General features: G+C 37.0%; 1 protein-coding gene and 1 long non-coding RNA gene across 4 annotated transcripts in view; both read right to left on the reverse strand.

The window, feature by feature from the left end:
• Window positions 1–3,210, reverse strand: part of LOC122324126 — a 30,750-nt gene extending 27,540 nt beyond the window's left edge. The window contains exon 1 of the long non-coding RNA XR_006247104.1: window positions 3,109–3,210. This is a non-coding gene — a long non-coding RNA (uncharacterized LOC122324126). The remainder of the gene's footprint in view (window positions 1–3,108) is intronic.
• Window positions 3,211–17,288: 14,078 nt separating this feature from the next.
• The window catches only part of khdrbs3 (KH domain containing, RNA binding, signal transduction associated 3), a 110,026-nt gene continuing 103,406 nt past the window's right edge, over window positions 17,289–23,908 (reverse strand). Inside the window, exons 9-12 of one of the 3 annotated variants that reach the window (XR_006246998.1) lie at window positions 22,529–22,650; window positions 20,632–20,734; window positions 20,175–20,235; window positions 17,289–17,906 (exon numbers count right to left, since the gene is read on the reverse strand). Coding sequence is in view for 1 of the 3 variants with exons in the window: in XM_043217160.1 (XP_043073095.1) it covers window positions 22,559–22,650 (92 nt within the window). In the remaining 2 variants the exon portion in view is untranslated. Of the gene's footprint in view, window positions 17,907–20,174; window positions 20,236–20,631; window positions 20,735–21,720; window positions 22,651–23,908 lie in introns of those variants that run through there. The other 2 variants (XR_006246997.1, XM_043217160.1) reach the window with 2 other exon arrangements.

Genomic DNA, 23,908 nt, shown 5'->3' on the forward strand with positions numbered 1-23,908 from the left:
TGTGTTTTGCAATAGTGAACATTATTTAAATCAGTGTCAAAGTCAACATAAAATTATATTTAAAGCCCATTTTCTACAATAATGTGATGACTTGCTAATGTATATTCAACGAGAAAGGGCTTGATTTTAGAAAAAGAGCTCTTAAATGAACCATTACAAAAAATGGCAAGGCAAGTTATTATATTTTGATAAAACAATAATACAAAGACATGTTTGCTTTGGAATAACAGGCACTGATAAATCATTCACAATACAAGACCAGGAACGTTAAAAATTAAAAAGGGTCCGTTTTGTTTTGTTATCTTGTCTTTAAAGCTCCTCCCATTTGCTAGAAATTCACAAACGCTACTTTCAAGAATGATTGACCTGTATAAATTAAGCTTTGTACTCCGTTATAACTCTTTATATATTCGGTATGATGTAACTAACGCTAATGAATAATTAATACGCCGTTTAAGCATATAAAGGGGTTTCGCCAGTGATGTCTTAGTACTTTTCAGTGAACATTTCTTAAGAGCTTAGAGAACATTAACAAATCTAAAAAAGCTACGCAAGAACCTTTTGTGGAACGGAAAGAATCCATGGATTCTGTTGATCCACAGGTGCCAATAAAAAACCTTTATTCTTAAGAGTGCAGTGTTGCTGCTGTTATTTTATAGAAGCAATAAGCCTCACAACAGCCTGTAAAAATTCACGGTTACCAAGTCTCACATGGCTTAGAGCTTGTATTTAGACACATAAAGAATACCATTAATATGGCTCTAATATTCCAGAGAACCGTTGTACCTCAACACGGCAGAATCCCGCGCGACCTCGACTCCTCAAAGCCGCTCTGGAATCCATCCAGCCTTTCCTAGAAACTTTCAACATTTCTTTTCTTTCCATCTGCTGGGTTTGGCGATGAAGACCTCACCACCTCGTGCGATCAAGAGCAGAGACAGAAGAAACAGCAGCTGTAAACCCCCAGAGGAGACAGAGAGGCGAGAGGAGGTGTGAACGGCTCTGATGTGAGGAGCCACACGTGGGAACCTCAAAAAGTCGAATTTGGCACAAGGCCTTCTAGGGAATATGCCAAATCTTGTGGGAGAGATGCTTTAGAAATTAAGTTGTGAGTTAGAGGAGAAAACAAGAGGGTGAAAAAAAAAAAAAAAAAAAAAAAAAAAAAAAAAAATCAAAACTAAATAAACCAGATATTCTCTTCCACTGATGAGATATGGCTTTAATTAAGGAAAGCTATTCTTGAAGTGCTGTAAAGTGAACCGCATTCTATATAAAATTTCAAACCAAACGCAGAGAAATGAGAAAAAAGGTAATACCCAGGTAAAAAAAAAAAAAGTACATTTCCATAATGTAATTAAAGCACTATTTTTGCACGCCAATTTTGTTCTTAATATACTAAAAATGATAAACTTAAGTGTACTCGATTGTGCTATTTTGAGACACCATGAATATGAATTAAAATGCACTTTTAACATACCACCTTTGTATTTAAAACATTTAATGTGTTACACTTGAGTGCACCGTTGTATGAAAGATGGTTTCAAGTGTGCTACAGGTGGTAACTAAATACACTTAAAAACAAAAGGTAGCATGTTAAGTGTATTTTAGTTCATATTCATGGTGTCTGAACAGTTGAGTACACTTAGATGATCTTAAGTTTATCCTAAGAAGCTGAAGAATTACAAAATTGCTGAGCACTTCAATTACGTTATGGAAGCGTACTTGTTTTTTTTTTTTTACCTGGGTACATTTTATACCTACATTTTTATACAGATGATACAGTAGTTGCTATATTTTTGTAATACACACTGCCAAAAGTATTTTTTTAAACAAAAATAATTAAAAAATCGCTTGTTTATATAAAAATTACATAAAATTCAACAAAACCAATTAATTGTTTTCATAAATATTTAGAAGTAGAAAACATTTAAATTGTGTAATAATTGTAATAATTTTATTTTACGTCTCTCTTTTATATGGATAATAGTAACAGTGACAATCATAGTACAGTTTTCTAAACATAGTATATTACTGTTACAGTTCTGAAAGAATAAACAACTTTCAAAGCAGCTTTCAAACCACATTCATGTTCGTGTGCGATGTGAGAACAGATGACTTCTGATGTCAAATCTGACCACGCACATTTATATGAACACGCACAAAAACACCTGAGAGCTCCGGCAGAGCAGGGAAAAAAAAGTGAAGACAATTTTAGCAGCTCAGCAGCACCTGATGACAGATTTTTTTTTACTTTTGGGTGAACTATTTTTTAATACTTTTAGTAAACACTTGATAGTCTGATGGCAATGGTGCTATTATCTCTTACGTACTATTAACTCCGTGACTAAGTGTAATAAAACTGTAGATCTGGTTTTGTAGGAGAGATGAAAGTGTTGCCCTGAGTGAAAGGCTCCTAGTCCCCACTCCAATTCTCAATGTGAATGTTTTTATCTTACACTATTGTATGATACACTTTAAGGACAAGTAGCGTGGGCTTCAGGTCGGTAGGCGTCAACACATGGCTTCCCGAAGTGGAAATGGAAGTCAAAATGTTAGTTCAAATTTATGTTCCCACCCTTCTAAACATAATAGTGTGAGATGCCCCTACGCCAAGGCTAAATAAGATGAGAAGACTCTCAAATGTAATCGAATTAACAATTATTCATTTATTCTTTTCTTTCCTTTGCTTAGGAAACTGGATTTTTGTTTTGAGGTTCAATGAGGTTCAACAGAAAGAAAGAAATAAAAATAATACAAGTTCTCTGATACTTCACTTCTGTGAATCACCTCAAATATAGGTTTGACCAAATTATTTTCAATATCAGAGCACACCAATTTCAAACAGCAGTGAATCCCAATTGAAACATGTAACACACACACACACACACACACACACACACACACACACACACACACACACACACACACACACACTTTAAATTGAATTCAAGCGGTTCCCTTAAATGAACTAAATAAATCTTCACTCAGCTCAATGAACTGATATAACCCTTGAGTCAACTCAACTGTTCGAACAACCAATGATTCAGTTCAGTTCAGTCTACATCAGTGAACAGTTCGTGTGTGTGTGTGTGTGTAGAACGTTTGTACCAGTTCGTAGCAATGAAGACTTTGACGTGATGACTTTAGCTGACTTTAACAGCTGGGTCAGGACAGTGAAGAGATGTGGTGAGGATGGCAGGGCAACAACAAACAGCAAAAACTCAGCGTAGCCTTTTAAAGAAACCACAGGCCCTTTTCTGGAACAAAATGGCGCAGCTCAGCCACAGCACGCGCTGACTCGGTCTCAGGAGAAAAAGTGTTTCTCAAAGGAAAACGACGGATAGTCTTGACTAAATTGCAGAAATACTCGAAAGAATAGAGAGAAAATAAAACTCGGTGTAACACTCACTTCCAGTTCACGTTCACGTTGAGCGTTAGTGCTCACTTAACTCACTAAACGTAAATTAACTTGAGTATCACTTTTCTGTCTCCCGCGAACGTATTGAAAACGGGGCAACACGTCAAAATAAAAGTCCCTTTAAAACACGCCTCTGTCAACAATGCGGTTTGGGAGTAAATCAGGAAGATTGCTCTTGCCCTGCTAAATAGTGTAAATGTCTATAAAGTACAATTCTACTATGGTACACACTAACACTTGAAATTAACAATTCACCCGTATTAAATAAATACATAAAAATATATGTTAAGAACACACTTCCCCTTAGATCGTCCAGTATTGTAGTGGAGTTTATTTTGAGAAATGGATCCTGTGCAGTGAATGGGTGCCATCAGAATGATGATAAACAGATGGTAAAACATCACTATTATCCATACAACCTGTAGCTGCGTTAACAGAAGTGGTGTGGATTACTTTTTGTTATGTTTTTATCAGCTGTTTGGACTCTCACTCTGACGGCACCCATTCACCGAGGAGGATCCATTGGTGAGGAAGTGATGTAATGCTACATTTTTTCAAATCTGCTCTGATGAAGAAGCAAACTACATTTTAGATAACTTAATGGATTTGTATTTTATTTTTATTTTTATTTTTTTGGGTTTGGGTGTCCAATGCAACATTTAGTACAGTTCTAAACCCTGCAGTAACCTGAGGTTAGGCATCTTTCTCAAGGATCAGACTTCTAGGTTCAAGCCTGCGATCTTTAACCACCCTGACTACGAAGAGGTCAGTGTTTGGTAAGAATACCAGGAGTAGAGCTGAGAAAGAGCAATGAAAATGACTCCTGGCCACCGGCTCGCTAAGGATTATGGGAATGCAGACACTAGATTTTCAGTACAACCTTGACCTGGGTGAGCTACAGAGGTGCGCTTCAGACCACGCAGCAGCCCTGGGCTGAACTGTGTCGATGCACAGCTCTCAGCGGGGGGGAAATAGACAGAACAAGAGGAAGAGAGACGGCCTGTGGCAAAAAAGGGAAATGAGACACGTAACGGGCGGAAAAATGGTAAAATTAAGGAACAAAAAAGCCCAAAAGGTCATTCAGGAAAATTGTGTTATTCATGGTTAGGCGAGACAAGCCTGGCTAGCTGTCTCATGTTATTTAAACGGCTTTATTTCACGAAGGCAAAAATGTCCAGGCTATCTCTGGAGACAAAATTGATGTCAAATTAGTAAATCTGTCTTAATTCTGCGTCATCTGCTGTCAATTTGTACTAAAATGTTACACGGCGGGTTATGTCATTTCCTTTTTTGACCAGCTCACTGTGATCTCACGAGTCCAATTTGCAATGGAGGAGTCACAATATTACCATTTATCTCTCTGATTCCAGATCAGTTTAGGCTGATGATGTGGAGGTCCTTCGCTCAGAAGGATGAATCACTGCAGCATGAAGAACAGAATTTCCAGCCCATTTCCTCCCTTAGATTGTGCCGTTATGTTCAGCTCCATAATAGATTGTTGTGTATCATAAATCTCTTCTTTTCCTCTCCATCTGAGATCCATTGCACATTATAGCTTATATATTGTACGGTAGCTCGTATTTGCCCCAATATATAGCCTATGTATATATTATCTCAGCATATTGCAGCTAGAATATGCACTGGTGGCTTATCTTAATTTAAAATTAAATGTAATTATTATTATTATTATTATTATTATTATTATTATGAGCTTATATGTTGCACTAATTAGATTTATATTAATGTTTATATATTAATTAAATAATATTGTTAAATTTTATTATATCAGATTATGGTTAAATATAAAATATATAATAATATAAAATATATATATATATATATAATATAAAATACTTGTGGCTTATAGTCAATTAACAATGACAAAAATATGCATGTTTAAAATATTAAAAAAAAATTTAATACATTAAAATAAACAATAAATATAAGTGAGTTAATTACAATTTCATTAAATACAATTAAACTGGCATATTTAATATTTATTCACATTATAATAAAAACTATAATATAATTTAAAATTAATTAGTCATGATTAATTATTATTAAAAATAACAAATATAGTAGTACTTTTACTAGTAGTATAGTAGTACTACTACTACTAACGCTTTTCAATTTTAGAGACAACTTGAGTCATAAGTTTAAAAATTGACATTTAAAATAATCAAGGCTCTCCAGAATATGCCGATATGAAGTCCCAAGATAACCATGCAATCCTCCAAAACAAGGTGCGGAGATAGCCAAAGCTTTATGAAATGCTCTGAAACGATGTCCAGAGATAACCGAGGCTAAACAGAATGCTTGGAAACGATGTCCAAAGATAACCGCAGCTTTACAGAAAGCTCCAAAATAAAGTCCAAAGATAACAGGGGCTTAACGGCGGTTACAACAGCCACGGAGAAATATTTTCTTGTGACAGTATATAGTCTCAGAAACAGCTCACGTAACTTAATATTTGATTTTATTATGCTTGGATGTCAAATTGTTTTGCTACTTTCTACAAGGCCTCTGGAATTCATGTAACTGTCAAGACAGAAAGACTCATTCCAGGCATTACTCAGACCTACACATCTGTAAGCGTTCGTACCGCACAGTTGGTTTGACAGGACACATATCAAACAGCAAAAGACGTCAGATCATGTGAAGACATTACAAAAAGCCTTGGGCTGAGTCTGACACTGGCCTCTGACCTCTTTAAAGGGAATCTGAGGGTTGGCTCGCAGACAGATCGACCCTGGAGGGATGGGAGTCGTTTTTATGCTCTGCTGGAAGGCATCTCTACCGCTCTCCGTCTCATTCTCGCCTTCAGGCAAGAAACACAACAAGACTGATGGTATAGACGAGACCGGGGAGTGTTTCGTTTCGACGTCTGTAACTCCGTGGGGCGGGGGTTTCTGACTCAGATCTTTAAAATAATATTCCCGTGTTTATGAGGACATCGTAAAGAGGGGTGCAGAACACACTTTACCCCAGGAATTGAAAGAAGGAAAGAGCAAAGGGAGAGGAAGTGAGGTGAATTGGGGCACGTTTTGGGATTGAGCTGACTGGGAAAAAAATGGCCCAGTTAAACTCAATTCACTATATTTTGCAAAAGAAAGATTTTGCATTGTGACAAGCTCATTTTATTACACTATTCCCTGTTTTAATTTTAATGTAATGCACAATAAATGAATCCACAGCAAGTGGAATTACTGTATCATGAAAAACAGTAATAAAGCATAAAGTATAGATAGATAGATAGATAGATAGATAGATAGATAGATAGATAGATAGATAGATAGATAGATAGATATTTAAGCATTTATACAGACTAGCATTTGTAGCACTGACTTTAATTTAAAATACATTTATTTCAACTGAAAAAGTGCATATTTGTCCTGAAAATAATGTCTCAATTGGAAAAAGTATGAGGGTACTAGTAATATATTACATTTAGTTTTATGTATGTATATATATACAGTATGTGTGTGTGTGTGTGTGTGTGTGTGTGTGTGTGTGTGTTTCTTTACTTTAATAGGCTTCCAGTCTCCTTAATTTCAGGAAGGATCAAGAAGGAAACAGACACAAAAACGCAAAGAAACACCTCCATGCACAGATTAAATGTTACAAAACAGATTTATGCTCATGAAATGAATCCATTTAAGGCCACAGAGACAGGCCGTCATCCTGGGAGAGAATAGCCCATCTCAGTTTGCTTACACTTAGTCTTACAATGAATCAAATTCACAGGCACCCTACAACTGTTTTCCCCATCACGACTTTCTTCATCAGCGACAACAATAACAGTACGACACGCTGGGCCGACAATGTGCCGAACAGGCTTAAATAAACCCAAAGTTGAGCATTTCTGTCTATTTAGAGCACATCTGCGTTAGTTTGCATGTACGAATATCAGCAATAACGTCCCCGCAAAACTCCCCGGACACAGCGACAAGACAAAACATGGTAATACTTAAAAGTGAGCGGCGCATCCCAGCATTTCTCCTGAAGAACTGAATAGCAGGTATGAAATTGAGGGTGTGAACTCATTCCGAGATGCTGTAGTAGGCGTTTGTCTCTGCGTGCAGCACACACTGTGTTTGCTCGGAGCCAGTCTTGGCGTACACCATTATCCCGGACACCCTTCAGAGCTAAAGAGAGGCTCTCAAAAGAGCAGGGACTGCTGACGGCAAGACTTTTTACATGCTAGCGCAATTTCTCGACCACAAGAACACCAGAGGTGATGAAATGAGAGTCAGTCAAACATAATGATGGAGATGTCGGATGCGGCGGCGCGTCGCTTCGAAAGACACTACACGCAGGGAATAATAATGAGGCTTTGTTGTTGTTGGTAATTAGCGTGACGCGGCTATCTCTCTTTCAGAGGTGACAAAATCAGACTACATTTTGCTTTTCACCCGCTTCACTTTACGAGTTCAACAAGATATTCCATCACGTACACAAAAATATTATTAAAACCAATAGCCAATAAAAACACACCAGTCAACAAACCTTGATTTAACTTTGTACCGATCATTTTAAAATGCCATTTATGCAGTGTAACGAATTATTGACTATTGTCAAAAAATGTAGTTCAGCGACGCATACATCAGATTATATTTCCAGATCGCATGGTTCTGCGTGTGCTTGAAGTTTTGAGTTAAGGGTATCATTTTTTTTAAGTAAATTTTATAAATGTATAAACTTTTCTTTTAACAAATTTGCAAATTGTGATAAATTGAGTTTTTGCTTTGTCATAATAGTTAGTGTGGGGTAGATTTATGTGAAAAAAATGGTATTAAGATGTCCTCTCTCACTCTTTACACACACACACACACACACACACACACACACACACACACACACACACGCACACACACACACACACACCTTTTAACCACGATTGTTCATCTTGCACTAGTTTCCTCGCCTGGAATCTTGTACAGCCCTGAAGCTCCTTTGAAACTACAGTTTGGACCTTCAACCTATAAGTCCCTGTTGAAGTTCACTAAATGGAGCAAAAAACCTGGCATGTTTTCCTCAAAAGATCAAAAACATAAGATCCGCAAACAACAAAAATAGGCCAAACTGCTCATATAAATGTATCATCCAGAGGCCACAAATACAGTAGGTGCGAAAAGTGCTAAATCGTTTCGATCTAAACCCTCCTTTTGCACATTTTACACCTTTGCACAGTATTTGTGGCGTCTGGATGATAAATTTATACCAGCAGTTTGGCCTATTTTTTGTGTGCAGATCTTATTATTATTATTATTTATGTTTATTATTTTTGAATCTACGCACCACCGTATGTTTACGAATTTCACTGGAGTTGGGCTTGTGTCTGGCACTAAACGCTTTTCCAGTCTCTTCATGTTTTCCTCAAAAACCGAACTGAAGAATGCTCCAGTTTAAAAGCAGCTTTCACCGAAAAACGACTTGTTTTGAAATGCGTTGCGTCATGATTTCCGAGTGTGACCACTTACGCCATTAATTATTGCCTCTTTAGCCCCGCCCACTGATTTACAAACGTAATAGGATGAGAGGAAATGAAGAGAGATAGCAAAATAGCATTACTCCGTCCACAAAGACAAAAACCCACAAGGCTCACAAAACAGTTGAAATAGCATTGGACGTTGCATCACTTTGCAAATCCATTTCTCTTTCATTTTAGAAGACTGAGTGAACGGAGTGCATCAGAAATAAATAAAAAGACAGTTCAATCTGTGCCACTTCTAGTGTAGACAGAAGCACTGATTGTAAAAGGTTGGGATCCGGTGTAAAAACATTAGCGTTGCTTACTGCAGATTTCTCTTTAAGCAAGACAGTTCAACTCTAGCTTTCAGAAAGTAAAAGATGATGCCTGTATCGTGTTCTGCTACAACACTTTCATCTGAGCCTACTTTGAAGAGCAAAGCCAACATCCAGTCAACAGCCAAAGCCTCCGCCCTGTTTTAGATCCGTTACACGCCAATGTATGTCACAATAATTAAGAAGAGACGCGTTTTGCTTTAAAGGAAAATGCAACTTGAATTCTTTCGCGGTCTAAAACGGTTGTCTTCCTTCTTCCTGTCTTCATAAATGTCGGTCAGTGATATTCAAAACCAGAAATTGGAGAAAGACGACAGGAAATGAGAGCAAATCAGCACATCGCGCAGGTTTCAGGGAGCGCTCTGGTGCGTGTGTGTGTGTGTGTGTGTGTGTGTCCTGGGGTTTTCGAGTCCTTGGTCAAGGGTAACGTCAAACGTTCCTGTTTGTCACTGTTGACTCCCTATCACGGACAGCAAAGGCCGTGTAAGCAGCGGTTTCAACACGCTGAAATGCTGAGGCAGGATTGATACGGTGCCAAAACCCACAGAGCGGGAAAAAAAAAAACAACTCACTGTTCCTAGCGGATATAAGAGCCAGAAAGGACAAAACAAAAACAAACTCACAATTACCTTAATGCGTGACCAGATAGACAGGAAACACCACGCCGCAAAATATGAAAATCAAAGCGGCGTTATAATTTGATTTCTGCACATGGCACAAAATTGCCGCATTTGAAAATCAGCCGTGTGTTCTCAAGTTCTGCAAATACCGACTTGTTTTTCTTTCTCGTAATTCAGCAGCCGAACGCTGCCTCCACATTTCTTCATTAACTCGGGTTCCTTCATTTAAAAATCACTCCCTCTTGCTTTTGAATTGAAATGACTTCCATTTGAGGGAGCCGTTTTCATTATAACTACCGACTGTCTCAATTGAGTACGCTTTTTGATAGCCGTAATCCTTTTAAAAAAGCATAATGGTCATATATGAGGGAAAAGTCTCAGAGGAACGCAAATAAAGCCGGAATACAAATCAAGCCTTTCAATTTACATATTTCTAATTTATAAACCTTCCCGTCTGACTGGCTATTTTGTGACCTAAGGGGACGGAGATAAGAAAAACCGCCGATTTTTTTTCCCCCTGTTATCTTTTCATTGTTTTTTTTTTGCTTTCCGTCAGTCTCTCAGAATCGCAACCGTTTCTGCTTAATCTTCAAAGATGAGAGTCTGTTATGAAATTTAAAAAAAAAAACATGTATAGCCTTTAGATGTTTGTAGCCACTTTATCTCATCTCCTCTCTTCCAGCTTTGTTTGTCTGACTGTGCTTCTTCCCTTCTCCATCACTGACCTGTATCTTCTCGCGGTGGCCGTAACCGGTCTCTAGTTCTTCTGACAGGGCGGCTGCAGCGGGCCCCTCGTCCTCGGGCCCCAATTAGACCGTGCCATCCAGGCAGGTCTCCCCCAGAGACGGCGTGTCCCCCTCAGGATTGAAGCGGAGCTGGCAGTCTCTGATGCTGATGAGGGGGAACAGTAGCTGAAGGGGAGGGCAGTTAGAGCTGAGCCTCTGAGGCCTTGCCAGTAATTTTTTTTTTTTTCGAGAATAAATGCCACTCTTGTTTTGTTTTTCGCAAAGCCGGTGCCATAACAGCTCACAGCTTCTGGCAAAGTGAACTGGTCATATCAAACTGCGGGTTTAATAAGTCGCTTTTCTATATATTTTTTTGTTTCCTTCCCCTGCCCCCTTCCGTTCACTTTCTTGCTAGTTTTTGATAAACAGCCTCTCGATTATCTCAAATGGTTCAGAAAACAAAACAAACGAAAATTGATTAGTTTGGCTTATATTAATTTTAAAATTAAGTGCATTTTATTAAATCGGTTCATCGCTTGAGGCCATGCAATTTGCCTAAAAGTTTGATTCAGCAATGAAACGGTTCGGTTTTAATAATTCAGCATATTATGATTTTTGGTATCGCTTTATTTTACCGACCTGTTATGCATGTACATACTACGTAATTGCATAAACCTAACCTAACCCTACCAGATATATTTACCTTATATTATCATTTATATTTACCTTATATTTCATTAAAAACCGTTCCATGTAAGCATCGCATTCAACAGCAGCCGTGTTATTCAGTCTGAAGGACCGCATCAAGAGTTGATGGCCTTTTCACATTTTCCAGTCTTTAAGGGTTCATCATTAAATCTATTATTTCGAGAAACAAGGACTTAGAAGCATATCTGCCGAGTAATTAGCATTCCTGAGAGAGATACATAGCATAACCTTCAAAACAGGATGACATGACTCACTCGTGGCTCACAAATCGCCACATATTGTGTTTAGAGAAAACCGATATCTCTGTTTAACACTTATCTATTGTATATCCAAGTACACAGCAGACAATGACTCGAAAGTTTTTAGATATTTATATATATTGCATATTTTCTTCTTGCCATGATTTACAGAAGATGCACACTAAAATCAGGTCACGCATATTGAGAACCAGAATCATTAGATGAGATTAAAAGACTTATTTTCAGATCGCAGTGCAGCCTCCAAAACTAATTAATTGTAATCTTTACAAATCTTTGCCATTATCCTTCAAAACACTAGGTTTTACCCATTTGTTAGCAACACGTTTTTAATCATTTAAAACATAATAAAATGTATTATTGCTCACTTATTCTTTTATATATTATAAAGTAAAAGTTTTTTTTTTTTTACATAATTATATATCTAATTCTGAATGGTTTTGGAACATTATTTCTCCCATATTTAGACTTTTATTTATTTTTTTATTTTCATTTATTGTTATAAAAACATTTATATATATATATATATATATATATATATATATATATATATATATATATATATATATTTTTTTTTTTTTTTTTTTTTTTTTTTTATAGTTTATACAGTTGCAAAGTAATACCTCCAAGTCAGAACTGATAGTTAGAAAACAGTTAGAAATGTGAAATAAAAAGTTGCTTTTACTCCGTGCCTCAAACCGGATTTCATATATTTTTATCATCCTCAAACCATCCCGCAGAAAACCACCTTATACTTATAAATCCTAGAAAATGCGTAAGGACAGAAAATATATACTATTTCTCGTACATAATCACAAAATCTATTTGATTTCAAAAAGATTGCGCTATACTATATTCTGCGAAGCACATTAAATAACATCTTAATGAAAATCTAAAACTGAAAGGCTTACGTGACAGTCGAGGATGGAAGGTAGAAAATATAACTTGAGTATAAACAAAATCAAGTCGACTTGATAGAATACCGAGCACTTACGGCTTCTAAGGCATTATCCATCATTCTGTACTTAACCGTCCTCATATTGTATATTTTCTCCGAGCAGATAAACCCATCACAATATGGACACCTTGATCGTTCCCGTCAGGTTAAATGCACATCCAAACAGCTTCATGGCGGTTTGACAACGTCAGGTCATGAAATGTAAATCTTTTAAAAAATAATAAACTCTGAATGTCTTCTTCTATTTCAAGGATATGCATCTCAGTCCCAGAGTATATATGCTGCATCAAACCAACATATTTAAAGGTAACGTCTGTTTAGAACACGCTGCACACAACTTTGACGTCTCTGCATAAAAGCTATACAGTTTCACGCAAACAACGAGGGTTAACCGGTATAAATAATACAAGCAATACCACATTATCTGGCATCGCTTACTCACTCGCGTCTTCCAAATATGGACGACTTCTTTCCGTGGAGCAGATGTTTCCGGTTCGTTTTTTTTCACACGACGCAGGCAGTTCCAAAAGTACCATAAAATGGTCATAAATGCATTCTGAGTGACTGCATTTTAAGTCACAAGACACCACCGTGTAAGGAAACAAGCTCTCTAGGCCTATTTGAAATAAAACGCTCCGTTTTGCTGCAAGTAAATAAATACAATAAATATAGTGTGTATAGCGTGTATATTTAAATTTTGTGTTTTTCTACATTCCTATATTCTTATATTCACTTCACTTAATGCTACTCTTTATGTCGCATTTCTATAAATTCATATGCAATTCATTATTAGAATTCATCTCCATAAAGAAAATAAAAACAGCCATTCATTTCAATTTAGTCTAAATTGTATTGTTATCTCTTCGAGACTAAGCCGGTTCACACGATCGTGTGTTTTATTCTCTCCTGACTCCCAGGCTTATTAGTTTCTTTGAGGTCTATTTAAATCATGCAACGCGGCTTAACGTGAGACCATTAATCTCCTTTTAAATCGAAACGCTTTCCAAATGACCCGGGCCATCTCTAAGAGCTTTAGATGAAGAGATTGGAACTTGTCGATACTCGAGACAGAAAGTTCACGTCATTTCCTGATAAGTCGACGGTGAGGATGTTGTAAATCCCGGCAAACAGCGAAGCCAACTTTGACCTCTGTTCTCGAGGATGAGGAAGACGAACGCAGAACGGAGTAGTAGTGGGAGAAATGAAATGTCAGTATACCCGCGTCTTTAAACCTGCTGAGCCAAATGTCAAAGAATACGTGAGGAAGACTGACGGATTGTCTAGTACTCGCTCAAAATATTTAGCTGGATTTCAAATAATACAAATGTAAAACTCATGCTGCGTCGTATCCTGCAGTCAACGAAAACGGCAAAAAGTTTGATGCATTATTATTGCATATTTATGGCAGATCGGGGGACACAAAGCGTCAAGGCGAGAACGATTCGAAGGCATTTTTTTTAAATTTCGTTGCATATGCGGAAAAAAAATAACACACATTCCGATTGATATTTCAAACGCTTTCTTCGGTTCTTCTGATGAGCGAACGAGGAACAGTAAATCTTGTGGGACTGTCAGCCCATATGCTTCAAAACTATAAACGCTCTGAAGTTACACTTCAAGCTTGCTTCACTGTGATGAAGTCGAACACAAAAAAAAAAAAAAAGGGAGGCAGAAAGAGACCAACAGATGGACTTTTTTCAATCTAAGAATCGCAACTGAGACGCTTGAAAAAAATTGGTTAATAAACATCAAAATGTCACGAACAAACATAAACAGCCGAGACAGAAGCAGCAGAAGGAGACACGCGCAATATTATACACGACCTCCCAAGATCGCCTAAAATTAACAAACAGCCGTGCGAGTTGGATATTAATAACCGGAAAGCCATTAAAAGCCATTTAATCGTCGTTCAGGCGGCCGCTGTCCGAGGTGCTGAAAATGTTTCAAACGGTAATATTGTCACGCTCTCTCGCGATTTCTTTTACGCATTGCAGTCGTCGTTGTCACGCGATCATTCGCAAATCATTCTAACATGCTGGATCTTAATTGTTCTAAATATGTTAGCACCGTGCTATGACGACAAGCCCTTAACGGGACAACAAATGAATTAAAAAGGATATCTAGAGGGGAAATGTTTCTAACGTGATTATCTGAATTATGCAAATGATCATAATTATTCCTATGAAACCGGTCTGATCTCGGTAATTGTTGCAGGCCCTCGTGACACCTTATAAACGCTGCGTGTTTAGGCCTCGCCAAACACCAGACTAATTATGCGGTGACAAACCAGCGCGATTACAGACACGAGGCCGTGACTCAGCCCCGATCCTGACCTCCGACTGCATCAGAGGACGGCCCTCTGGCTCAATGTGCATATGCACCGCTGCGCGGGGAAAAACAGACTCTCCGCCGGAAAACCAACTTCAAACTCTCCGCTAAAGGTTTATTGATCCTTGCCGATCGCGGCCTCTTAGGAACACAAAGGAACTTTTAAAGTTAATCACAGAGGTTTAATAAAGAAGAAAAGCAAGAGACACCCCGAGTTAATTATCGAATAAAAGCCGAGTGTGAAACGCGGGGATGTAATGAACAAGTACGCCTAGGTAATTAAAGAAAAGCTTTGCATACTTTTGCGTGGCATAGAAAATGAATTTGTTTTCACCCGGCATGGAACGATACATCACGTTAACTGTGATAGAATAGAATAGAATAGAATAGAATAGAATAGAATAGAATAGGAGTCTGACAGGCGATCTGACCAAAAATAATCTGCCATTTTGTTTGTTTGTAGACTTGAAAAATCGTGTGCATTGACATCTCTCTGCGTTTGAAACAAGATACCTTCTAATATTCATATTTATTCCGTACTTTAACTAATAAGTATAAAAAGATGAACGGTTCATGTGCATCAATGGCATAAACGTACCACGGTGCACGTTTTTTTTGGCGACAAATACATATCACTGCAGTTTTCAAAAGAGGCAGTAGATACCTTTTATTCCTTTCCTGTTAAGTCTGTGTGAAAGGAAGTTGAAGTGGCACGGCTGCATCAGTTTTGCCTTTGCTAACACTACTGAGTGGGTTCAGGGTCTGATTTGGTGTAGGGCGTATTTCCAGCATGACAGATCATTAACTTTTAGCAACAGTCCACGGATATTTCAATTCTGAACTCGGGCAAAACATACCTGAAGCAACGTAATAAAAACACTGAAACACGTACCTATATCAATATAATAAAAACGCGCCAATGTTCACATATGTGTCAGTGCCACTTCTCTTTGAAACTGCAGTGAAAGGTGCCGTAAGGTACATAAAAACAGTTTTGCATAAAAGGTACGTATTTTTATGACACTGAGACTTTGTTCATACCAAAAGTAACCTGCTCTGTTGGAATATTGTCTGTATCCTCTTTGCTCCACAATGTTTTTTTTCACTGTGTGAAAGCACCATGCTAGTTAGACATTAGGCAACCTTAACCTCTTTGTGATCTGAAAAAAACTTTTAGAAGTATTTTAGAAAGACGCCAGAACATTTGACAAATGTGGCACAAAATATAAAACATGTAAACTTTGTTTAAACCAGCGAAAACCGATTGAGTGAATGTTAGCGGAGGCGATTCTGGTTTCACGTGGACTTGTGGGATGTTATAGATATGCGTGCTGTTGGCATGTGGACGCGTGCTCCGTGCACCCAACGATTCTCAAATTCACTTTTCAATGTTTCATGAGACCGCATAAAACCATTAACAAGTTGAGAGGTGTACACATTCACTGTATCCGTTTCAGAAGAAGTGAACAACATCCACACTGATCAATGGAAACCAGAGGACGGGTAAAACGAGCCTGTGTTTACGGCGATACGTGAACATGCAGTAAAACATACTATAGATTCCCCATGTGATCATCACCAACAGCGCTTAAGTGAATCTGATATGTTTCGTATGTGCGTTCAGCGCCAAAGCAAAAAAAAAAAAAAAAACACATGGTTCGTTGGATGAAAATTAATTGTTAGTAAGCAGATTATTTAGCATATGTAATATGTGTAAAATCATGATATTATAAGGATTCACATGGTCCAAAAGAAAAACAATTGTTGGGACTTGGTTACTTTTTATATTTAAGTAAAACTCCAGTCCATTTAAGTACTATGTATATACTGTATAATAATAATAATAATAATAATAATAATAATAATAATAATAATGATAAATGTACATGAAAACTTTCTCTGCTTAAAATTATTTTTTAAATATTGCGAAAAAAATACTTTTACAGTTTTATCATGAAATGTACTTAAACAAAAAATAAACAAAATAAAAATAAAATAAAATAAAATATATATATAAATATATATATATAATATATATATATATATATATATATATATATATATATATATATATATATATATATATATATATATATATATATATATATATATATATATATATATATATATATATATATGTGTGTGTATGTATATATAACTCTCTGGTTGTAAATTATTAAAATAATAATAAAATAAAAAATAATGAAAAATAATGAAAACAATAAAGCCATAAAATGAACAGATCAATTAATATAATAAGAAGTGTTATTGCAAACATATTAAACAATTATTTTAAACAAAATGTAGCTTAACAGCCAACTAACAAATTGAATTAAGTGAAAGCAAATGATGACTATTATATTATTAATAAGTCTTTAACACCTGGCCTGACTGGACCAAGTAGAAAAAAAGTCTCATTGTTAAATCCGTGTTAAATTAGACTCAATGAGCTAATGGGAAGCCAGATGCTGGGATTAAAGTTCCTTTATTAGGGTGAATTCATTCAACATCCTCATAATGAACTTATCACAAATGCATTTTATCTAATTCAGGTTCTTTTTTGTGCAATAGATGTAGTATACATTTTTCACTCTCGTCTTTCCCAGTCACATATCAGCGGCTCTCTTTCTCTCTCCGGCTCGTGTGAGAAGAGTAAAGCCCCCTCTTAATGTGTTAGCACATGACTCACGACCCCATTACCCATAAGTCTGTGAGAACACAGGAGTGGGTTCACCCTCGGTGCAGCCTGCTGCAAAATGCATGCAGGAGCCTATATAGTGTGTCTGAGGCAGCTTTCTCCGGCACGTCTCCCCTGAGGACCGCAGAGGGAAGGGTGGACCTCTCATCTATCCGTTATTGGCACATTAGCGCTCTTAGTGTGGCGCTTTGTGACCTCGCAGAGGTTCAGAAGCCTTTTCCAGAAAGTTCCAGCAGCAATTGAGTCTTCCCTGCGGAGCGGCGTGCTCCTCTGTGGGCCGCGAGGGACTTTTTAAGTCTGCTCATTGTTTTTCTGCTTGAGCACAAGCTCTCTGCGGCAGCGTCTGTGCAGTTTAAGTCGTCAAGATCAGATGATGTGCCCGAACCTCCCTAAAACACAGAAAAAAACACCAAAACCATCCAAATTAATACAAACATCAACTAGGCGGCATGTGTCAAAGAGTGCACCATCAAGACTCTAGAAACCAAAGTGTTGTGAAGAGCCTACTGTATAATATTACTGTAATATTATAAAATGGGGTCCACTGGGAGTCCATCTCACATAGCCAAAAATCCACAATATTATGGCTTAGACTCCATAAGCATATGTTTATATTTAAATATTTTAAAGCGCTAAAATGTAAAGCATATAAAATGCTAAAATATCGATTCGAAATACTTTAACCGAATACCTGTTTTAATCAGAATATAGCCAAAAAAGCTAAAAGAAAGAAAGAAAAATTATTACATTTTAAATTAAATTAAATTAAATTAAATAACACAGGCACATTAAACCAGTTTGAAATGAGACATAAATGTTTAAAAAAATATTATAAATGACTTAAAATATAAAAGTATGTTTTCATTTGTTTAATTAAATACCAAAAAAAAAGTAGTTGAATTTGAATTTAACATAAATAAATAAATAAAAATAGTCAAAACCAGACAAATCAAACAATAACTATAATAATAATAATAAAAAAAAAGGGAACAGGGACTAAGCAGTTAAAAAACTTTTGAAGTTATTTTTAAATCCAATGTAGCTAAAAAACAGAGTTCAAATATGCAGCGCTGAGTAACACCTTCAGAGTTCAGTAGACCTGTCTTGAAAGGTTTATGATGCTAGAAATCAATTTCTTTTTGGAGAAAATGTCTTGGGTTTTAAACATCCGAGCACGCTATCAAAAAGAGGTATTTTCCTGTGTGATTTTTGTTTGCTCATTTCTTGCGTACGTACGACCAGGATGTAATCTGGAAAAACCAATTTATGCGGCCGTTTCTCCGGTCTATCTTCTGTTACACGGAGATAAACGCCGTCGTTTCATCATTCCTCTAGCATGTTGTATTGGCGGGGCGGCGCGAACAGAACAGTTTCTCGGTTCCTAAAAAAGTTTAAGAGAAACAACGGCGAACGACCAAAATATCGATAGAAAGTTCTCCGCTGAAACTCAGACGCTCTGGAGTACCTTCAGACGAAAGGAAGAAACGCAAGACCTGCGGCCGCAAAGGCCGAAGCGTGGATTAACGCATCGGAAAGCATGGTATATTGAAAATGCACGCGGAGGTATACGCAGAAGCCATATTTTGGCTGACGGGGGGCACTCGGCGCAAAAATCAGCCAAAGAGAGCAGCAGTTCTGATAGGATTACTCTATGAGATCTCTCTCTCTCTCTCTCTCTCATCTCTTTATCCTCTCATGCCGTGGAAGCTGTTGTTTGACAGTCGCTGGAGGAAAGCATGTCTGCTCTCTCGAGGCAGGGATTTAACAGCAGACGCACTTAATAGAACTCTCGCTTTCCTCATCACTGTCAGGCGACTTCAGTTAGTTTACACATTAAACCCCTCATTTGTGTTCAAATGTCTCGTAATATCACAATAATACTAGAGAACACCAAGAGAGCGATTTCAGGGACGGAGTGAGGGTTTTTGTTCCCCGAACGGCAGATTACGCTAGATATTTCTGCTAAAGAGTGGCGTTATTTGTTCTAAGGGTGTTTAGGTGCGTTTCAAAGCCCAAGCACGCAAGCTCATTTTAACTCATTTTTTCACATAATACGACATAAATGTTTTAATGCTAATCATTTTTCCCTTTTTTATGAAATTTAGGTTCAAAGAATTCATATTAATTAAATAATAAATAAATGAGAACTGTTTTAAAAATAAAAACGTCAAGATGTAGCAGAAACAGACACATATGAATACCTGTTTTAATCAGAACATAGCCCGAAAAGCTAAAAGAACTAAATAAAATCAAATTAAATTATTAAATAAAATAACATAGGCGCATTAAACCAGTTTAAAGTATTAAAAAAATATATATTTTTATTATTATATTAATATTTGTCAAAAACAGACTGATATTTGGCTTATATACAAGATATATGACACAAAACATATACCATTTTTAAACAGTTTCTGGAGAAAACAGGTTGAGTTTTAAGCAAATTTATTTATGTATTTAAATGAATTGCCTTTTTGCTAATTTAACAGTTTAAATAAAATTGTGTGTTATGCGTTAACAATTCTAATATATATATATATATATATATATATATATATATATATATATATATATATATATATATATATATATATATATATATGTACAGTATATATATATATATATATGTATATATGTATATGTAATATTAAGCTCACCTTAACCGATCTGAAAAGAGCATCAGTGGCTTTTCGTGGCTTCAGGTCCAGCTATTGCAATCTGAAAAAGAAAAGAGAAACATTAAAACTGAAAGTGTAGATTAAAAAAAAAAGAAACAAACAAACAAAAAGCAAAACCAAAAAGACACAAACAAACACAAATCTTCAATGCTTTACAAAAGCTTATAGCAAGAGTCAGTATTAAACATTCATTTATTTAAACATAAAAAAAAACTATATCATTTTTTTCTCCTCCTTAAAAAAAAATAATCGGTGATAATAAAGATTTGTTAAAGCAATATTACGGCTATTTATCAATCTTTTTACAATTTTACTTCTAATTTAAGCTCCTCAGCAAAACGTAAGCCAAGAACAGCTTTAAATGAACAGGTTTGTTTTGGTTTTATCCAGTTTAAGGGCTAGTTTAGATGAGATTAGACTGTGACGGGTTGTTTACCTTGTAGAACGAAGGCCTGTAAATACAGCTACCGCCATCCTCATCAGCTCTGAGGTCAGCTGGGGTCATTTAGAGGTCATGTGGGGGCGGGCTGTTTAGTGGACTATAGAGACGGTCATGTGACCGGAAGGGGGGGAAGAAAGAGCAAAAACAGCAAGCAGAAATCCCCAAAAAAGAACCAAGGTCAAAAAGCCACCGCTTACATTATTAAATCTTAAAAATATGAAATATGACAATATACGGAAATCGCTTTCCATGTGCAACAGTACCGTATCTATAGAGCAAAGTTGCCGTTAATAAAAGAGCGCGATTAAAGATTTATTAGTGGATAATTAACTTCTACGAGGAAGTCGCTTCCATACGCTTTACCACAGAAGAGTCTCGTGTGTTTTCAAGTGGAAAGAATTAGAACAGATAATAAGGTACGTTTATAATTGCAAATTTATTTCAAGCCGCTGGGTACGGTATATTGCAAATAAATTTAATTGTGCCGGTTGCGATTAACTTTAATTCCACCAGTCGCATACATCAGATTCATTTTTTGAAAAGAAATACTAGAAAGTCATAGCTTTTTGGTTTATTTTCACTTTTATGTGAGCTTAAAGCACGTTTTGGTTTCCCATTTTTATTTTCTCGCCGTGAGGCGCCGTGCGCTACACTTTTGACGATAATACACGGCAGATGTTAGTTTAGATTATGAAGTTTTACCAGAGCGAACAAGGACAAAAACGCGGTCTCAAGCACAACAGTCTTTTTTCTTTCAAAAAGTTTATTTTAGAATCAACTGAGACGAGAATTAAAGGGCTTACACAAGCTTACAAAGATTATAGCTCTTAACAGAAATGTATTAAACTGCCACCACCAGTACCACAATAATTTTCATTACTATCACTTTTTGAAAATTCAGCATACATTTGATTAGGCTTTTAATGGTTTTTATAAAACAGTGCTAGTTAATCTTCAGCCAACAGTGTTTGGTTTAGAAATGACCGTAGCACTTTGCTGTGCACTTGAAATGCATTAAAACGAGTTTTCAAGGGAACGCAATATGCCAGAAACGCCTCGGTTTAGTCTTTTCTTGTTTTTTTAAAATGCTTTATCCCATCCGTGCTATACAACATACGAATGGAAAGGCTTATATGGGCTATAATGCATTAGAATTGCACAGTAAAGCGTGCATCACTCTCATATCTCTCATATATCAACTGAAATTATGAAACTGAATTGGGAATTTTAGTCGTTTGGATTACTGTCAGTTCAGACGCTCTTCAGAAGGTCTAAAAGTAGATCGCTCGCTAGAAGAAAACACCTATTACCACAGAGCTCATTAAAGGGTTTAAACGCTCAACACAAAAACCAGACAAAACTACGCAGGCTTTTCTTATCGCAACTGAAACGGCACATAATTATTAGTATTTTTTTCACGACATGCTCCTATAAGCCCTTTAACGCTGAAAACTTTCCATTTAGAAAAGAGAAAGGAAGGAAAACAACATTTGCACTGAGATTTTCTTTTACTTTTCTTTTTTTTTCTCCTCTAGTTAAAGGGAAAATTTACAAGGGACACATTGAAGCTGATCACCCATCAAAAAAAAAGTATCTACAAAAACTGACCTGCTAAATCTAAACATCGTACATCTCGTATAACTCCGCCCCTAACCGCTAGTGCCCGCCTCCCTCTGACTTAAATAGGTCTATTTGAATTCCGATTGGTTCTCTGATTTAAACTACGTAATCCAGCGATCCACAATGTTCCGTTTGTAGGGGGGGAGGGTCGTCCATGTTACAACAGAATCAGTTCCACAGAAACTTAATTTTACCCATCAGCTATTTTTGTCGTTTTGGTTGACTTTATTTGCAAAAAAAAAGGAAATAGAGTCCATAGAAAATCCATTACTTGGGAGGGCACATGAAGGACTGTAGCAGGTCAGAACCGGGAGTACGGCTGCTCTCTGTACACTCCTTTGCTTGTCCTTGCTGGTGGCGCCTTGTTGCGATTGTTTGTCCATTCCTCCGGGCCTGAAGAGGGAGACAAAGAGCAAAGGTCAGAAAGGTCGTTAGTCGTTTAGAATGCTTTAATTAGTGCATCCTGTAGTGAAACACGCTCATTAAACACAGCTCAACTTTTGTAAGACCTTCAGGCAAATGCGGGTTTCGTATGCTAACAGTGATGTGCATATGATATGATATATTTTATCCAGCCGTGAGTTCGTGTAATGGTTGTGTATATTGCATGGCCAATAAAATGTGACGCGCTGACAATTTACAGTAGTTTTAATGGAACCCGACAACTAAAAAGATCTACAGGATAACCAAGTTCCTGAAATGAGGTGAAAATATACACATTTTCAGGTTTTTACGTCATGACGAAAAATGTGTGACCTGTCAAGAATGCGCGCAGATTATTTTTCACCCGGAAATGAAAAGACTTGCATTTTGTGTCACAGCATTGTTAAAAATACTTATTTTCCAAAGTGAAACAATGACCATCCTGATAATTCTTCAGCAGCCCCTTATAATAATCTATTCAAGTCATTATTTTTAAATAATTCATTTTAAGCTTGAAAATACTGAAATGATTAGCTTTTCTTTATTTAGTGTGACTTTGAGGATGTTTCCATGAGATTCACTTGTCTGCAAGTAAAATATAATTTCTTTGTGTGTGTGTGTGTGTGTGTGTGTGTGTGTTTAAACAGGTACTTTGCTCCTTCTCCCAAGAGGACTCTGAGAGTGATTTGTTGTCGAACAATCCCAAGCACCTTCGAATGTGATTTTAACACAACAACATCAATCTTTAAAATAACAAAGCCCAAGAGTCACGACACCGTTTGCTATCTTCCTCTCCGAGCTCATGGCACCTCTGATAATTTAGCCCAACTAACGCCGACAATCAGAAAGAAGCGTCCCCGAACCATCCTGCCTTTGTCCTTCACCTCAGAAAGAACAAAACAACTTTAATTGCAGCAGAGGATCAAATAGCCACTTGAAAGGGGTTTAGCGGAGTGCCCTCGAGCGAGAGGTTACCGCCGCCATTAGCGTAACAGCAGAGCTCATTCACAAGCGTCCGTGTCGATGAACGAGAGCGCTATCGACGCCAGCTTTTGTGTGATCCTGCTCTTTTTCAGCTCTTCTTAGGGACAGGAAGGCACAAAGGCCGTTGCTCTAAAGTCACTCGTTTTTTAAGGCTGGGAGCTGTAGCCAATAATCTTTAATTAGAGAGCTGTCAATCTCAGGTTAGTCCGCGCTAGCTTCAAGAAAAGGGTTCACGCGCGCTGTC

The sequence above is a fragment of the Puntigrus tetrazona genome, chromosome 19 (genome assembly GCF_018831695.1).
Source record: "Puntigrus tetrazona isolate hp1 chromosome 19, ASM1883169v1, whole genome shotgun sequence".
NCBI lineage: Eukaryota > Metazoa > Chordata > Actinopteri > Cypriniformes > Cyprinidae > Puntigrus > Puntigrus tetrazona.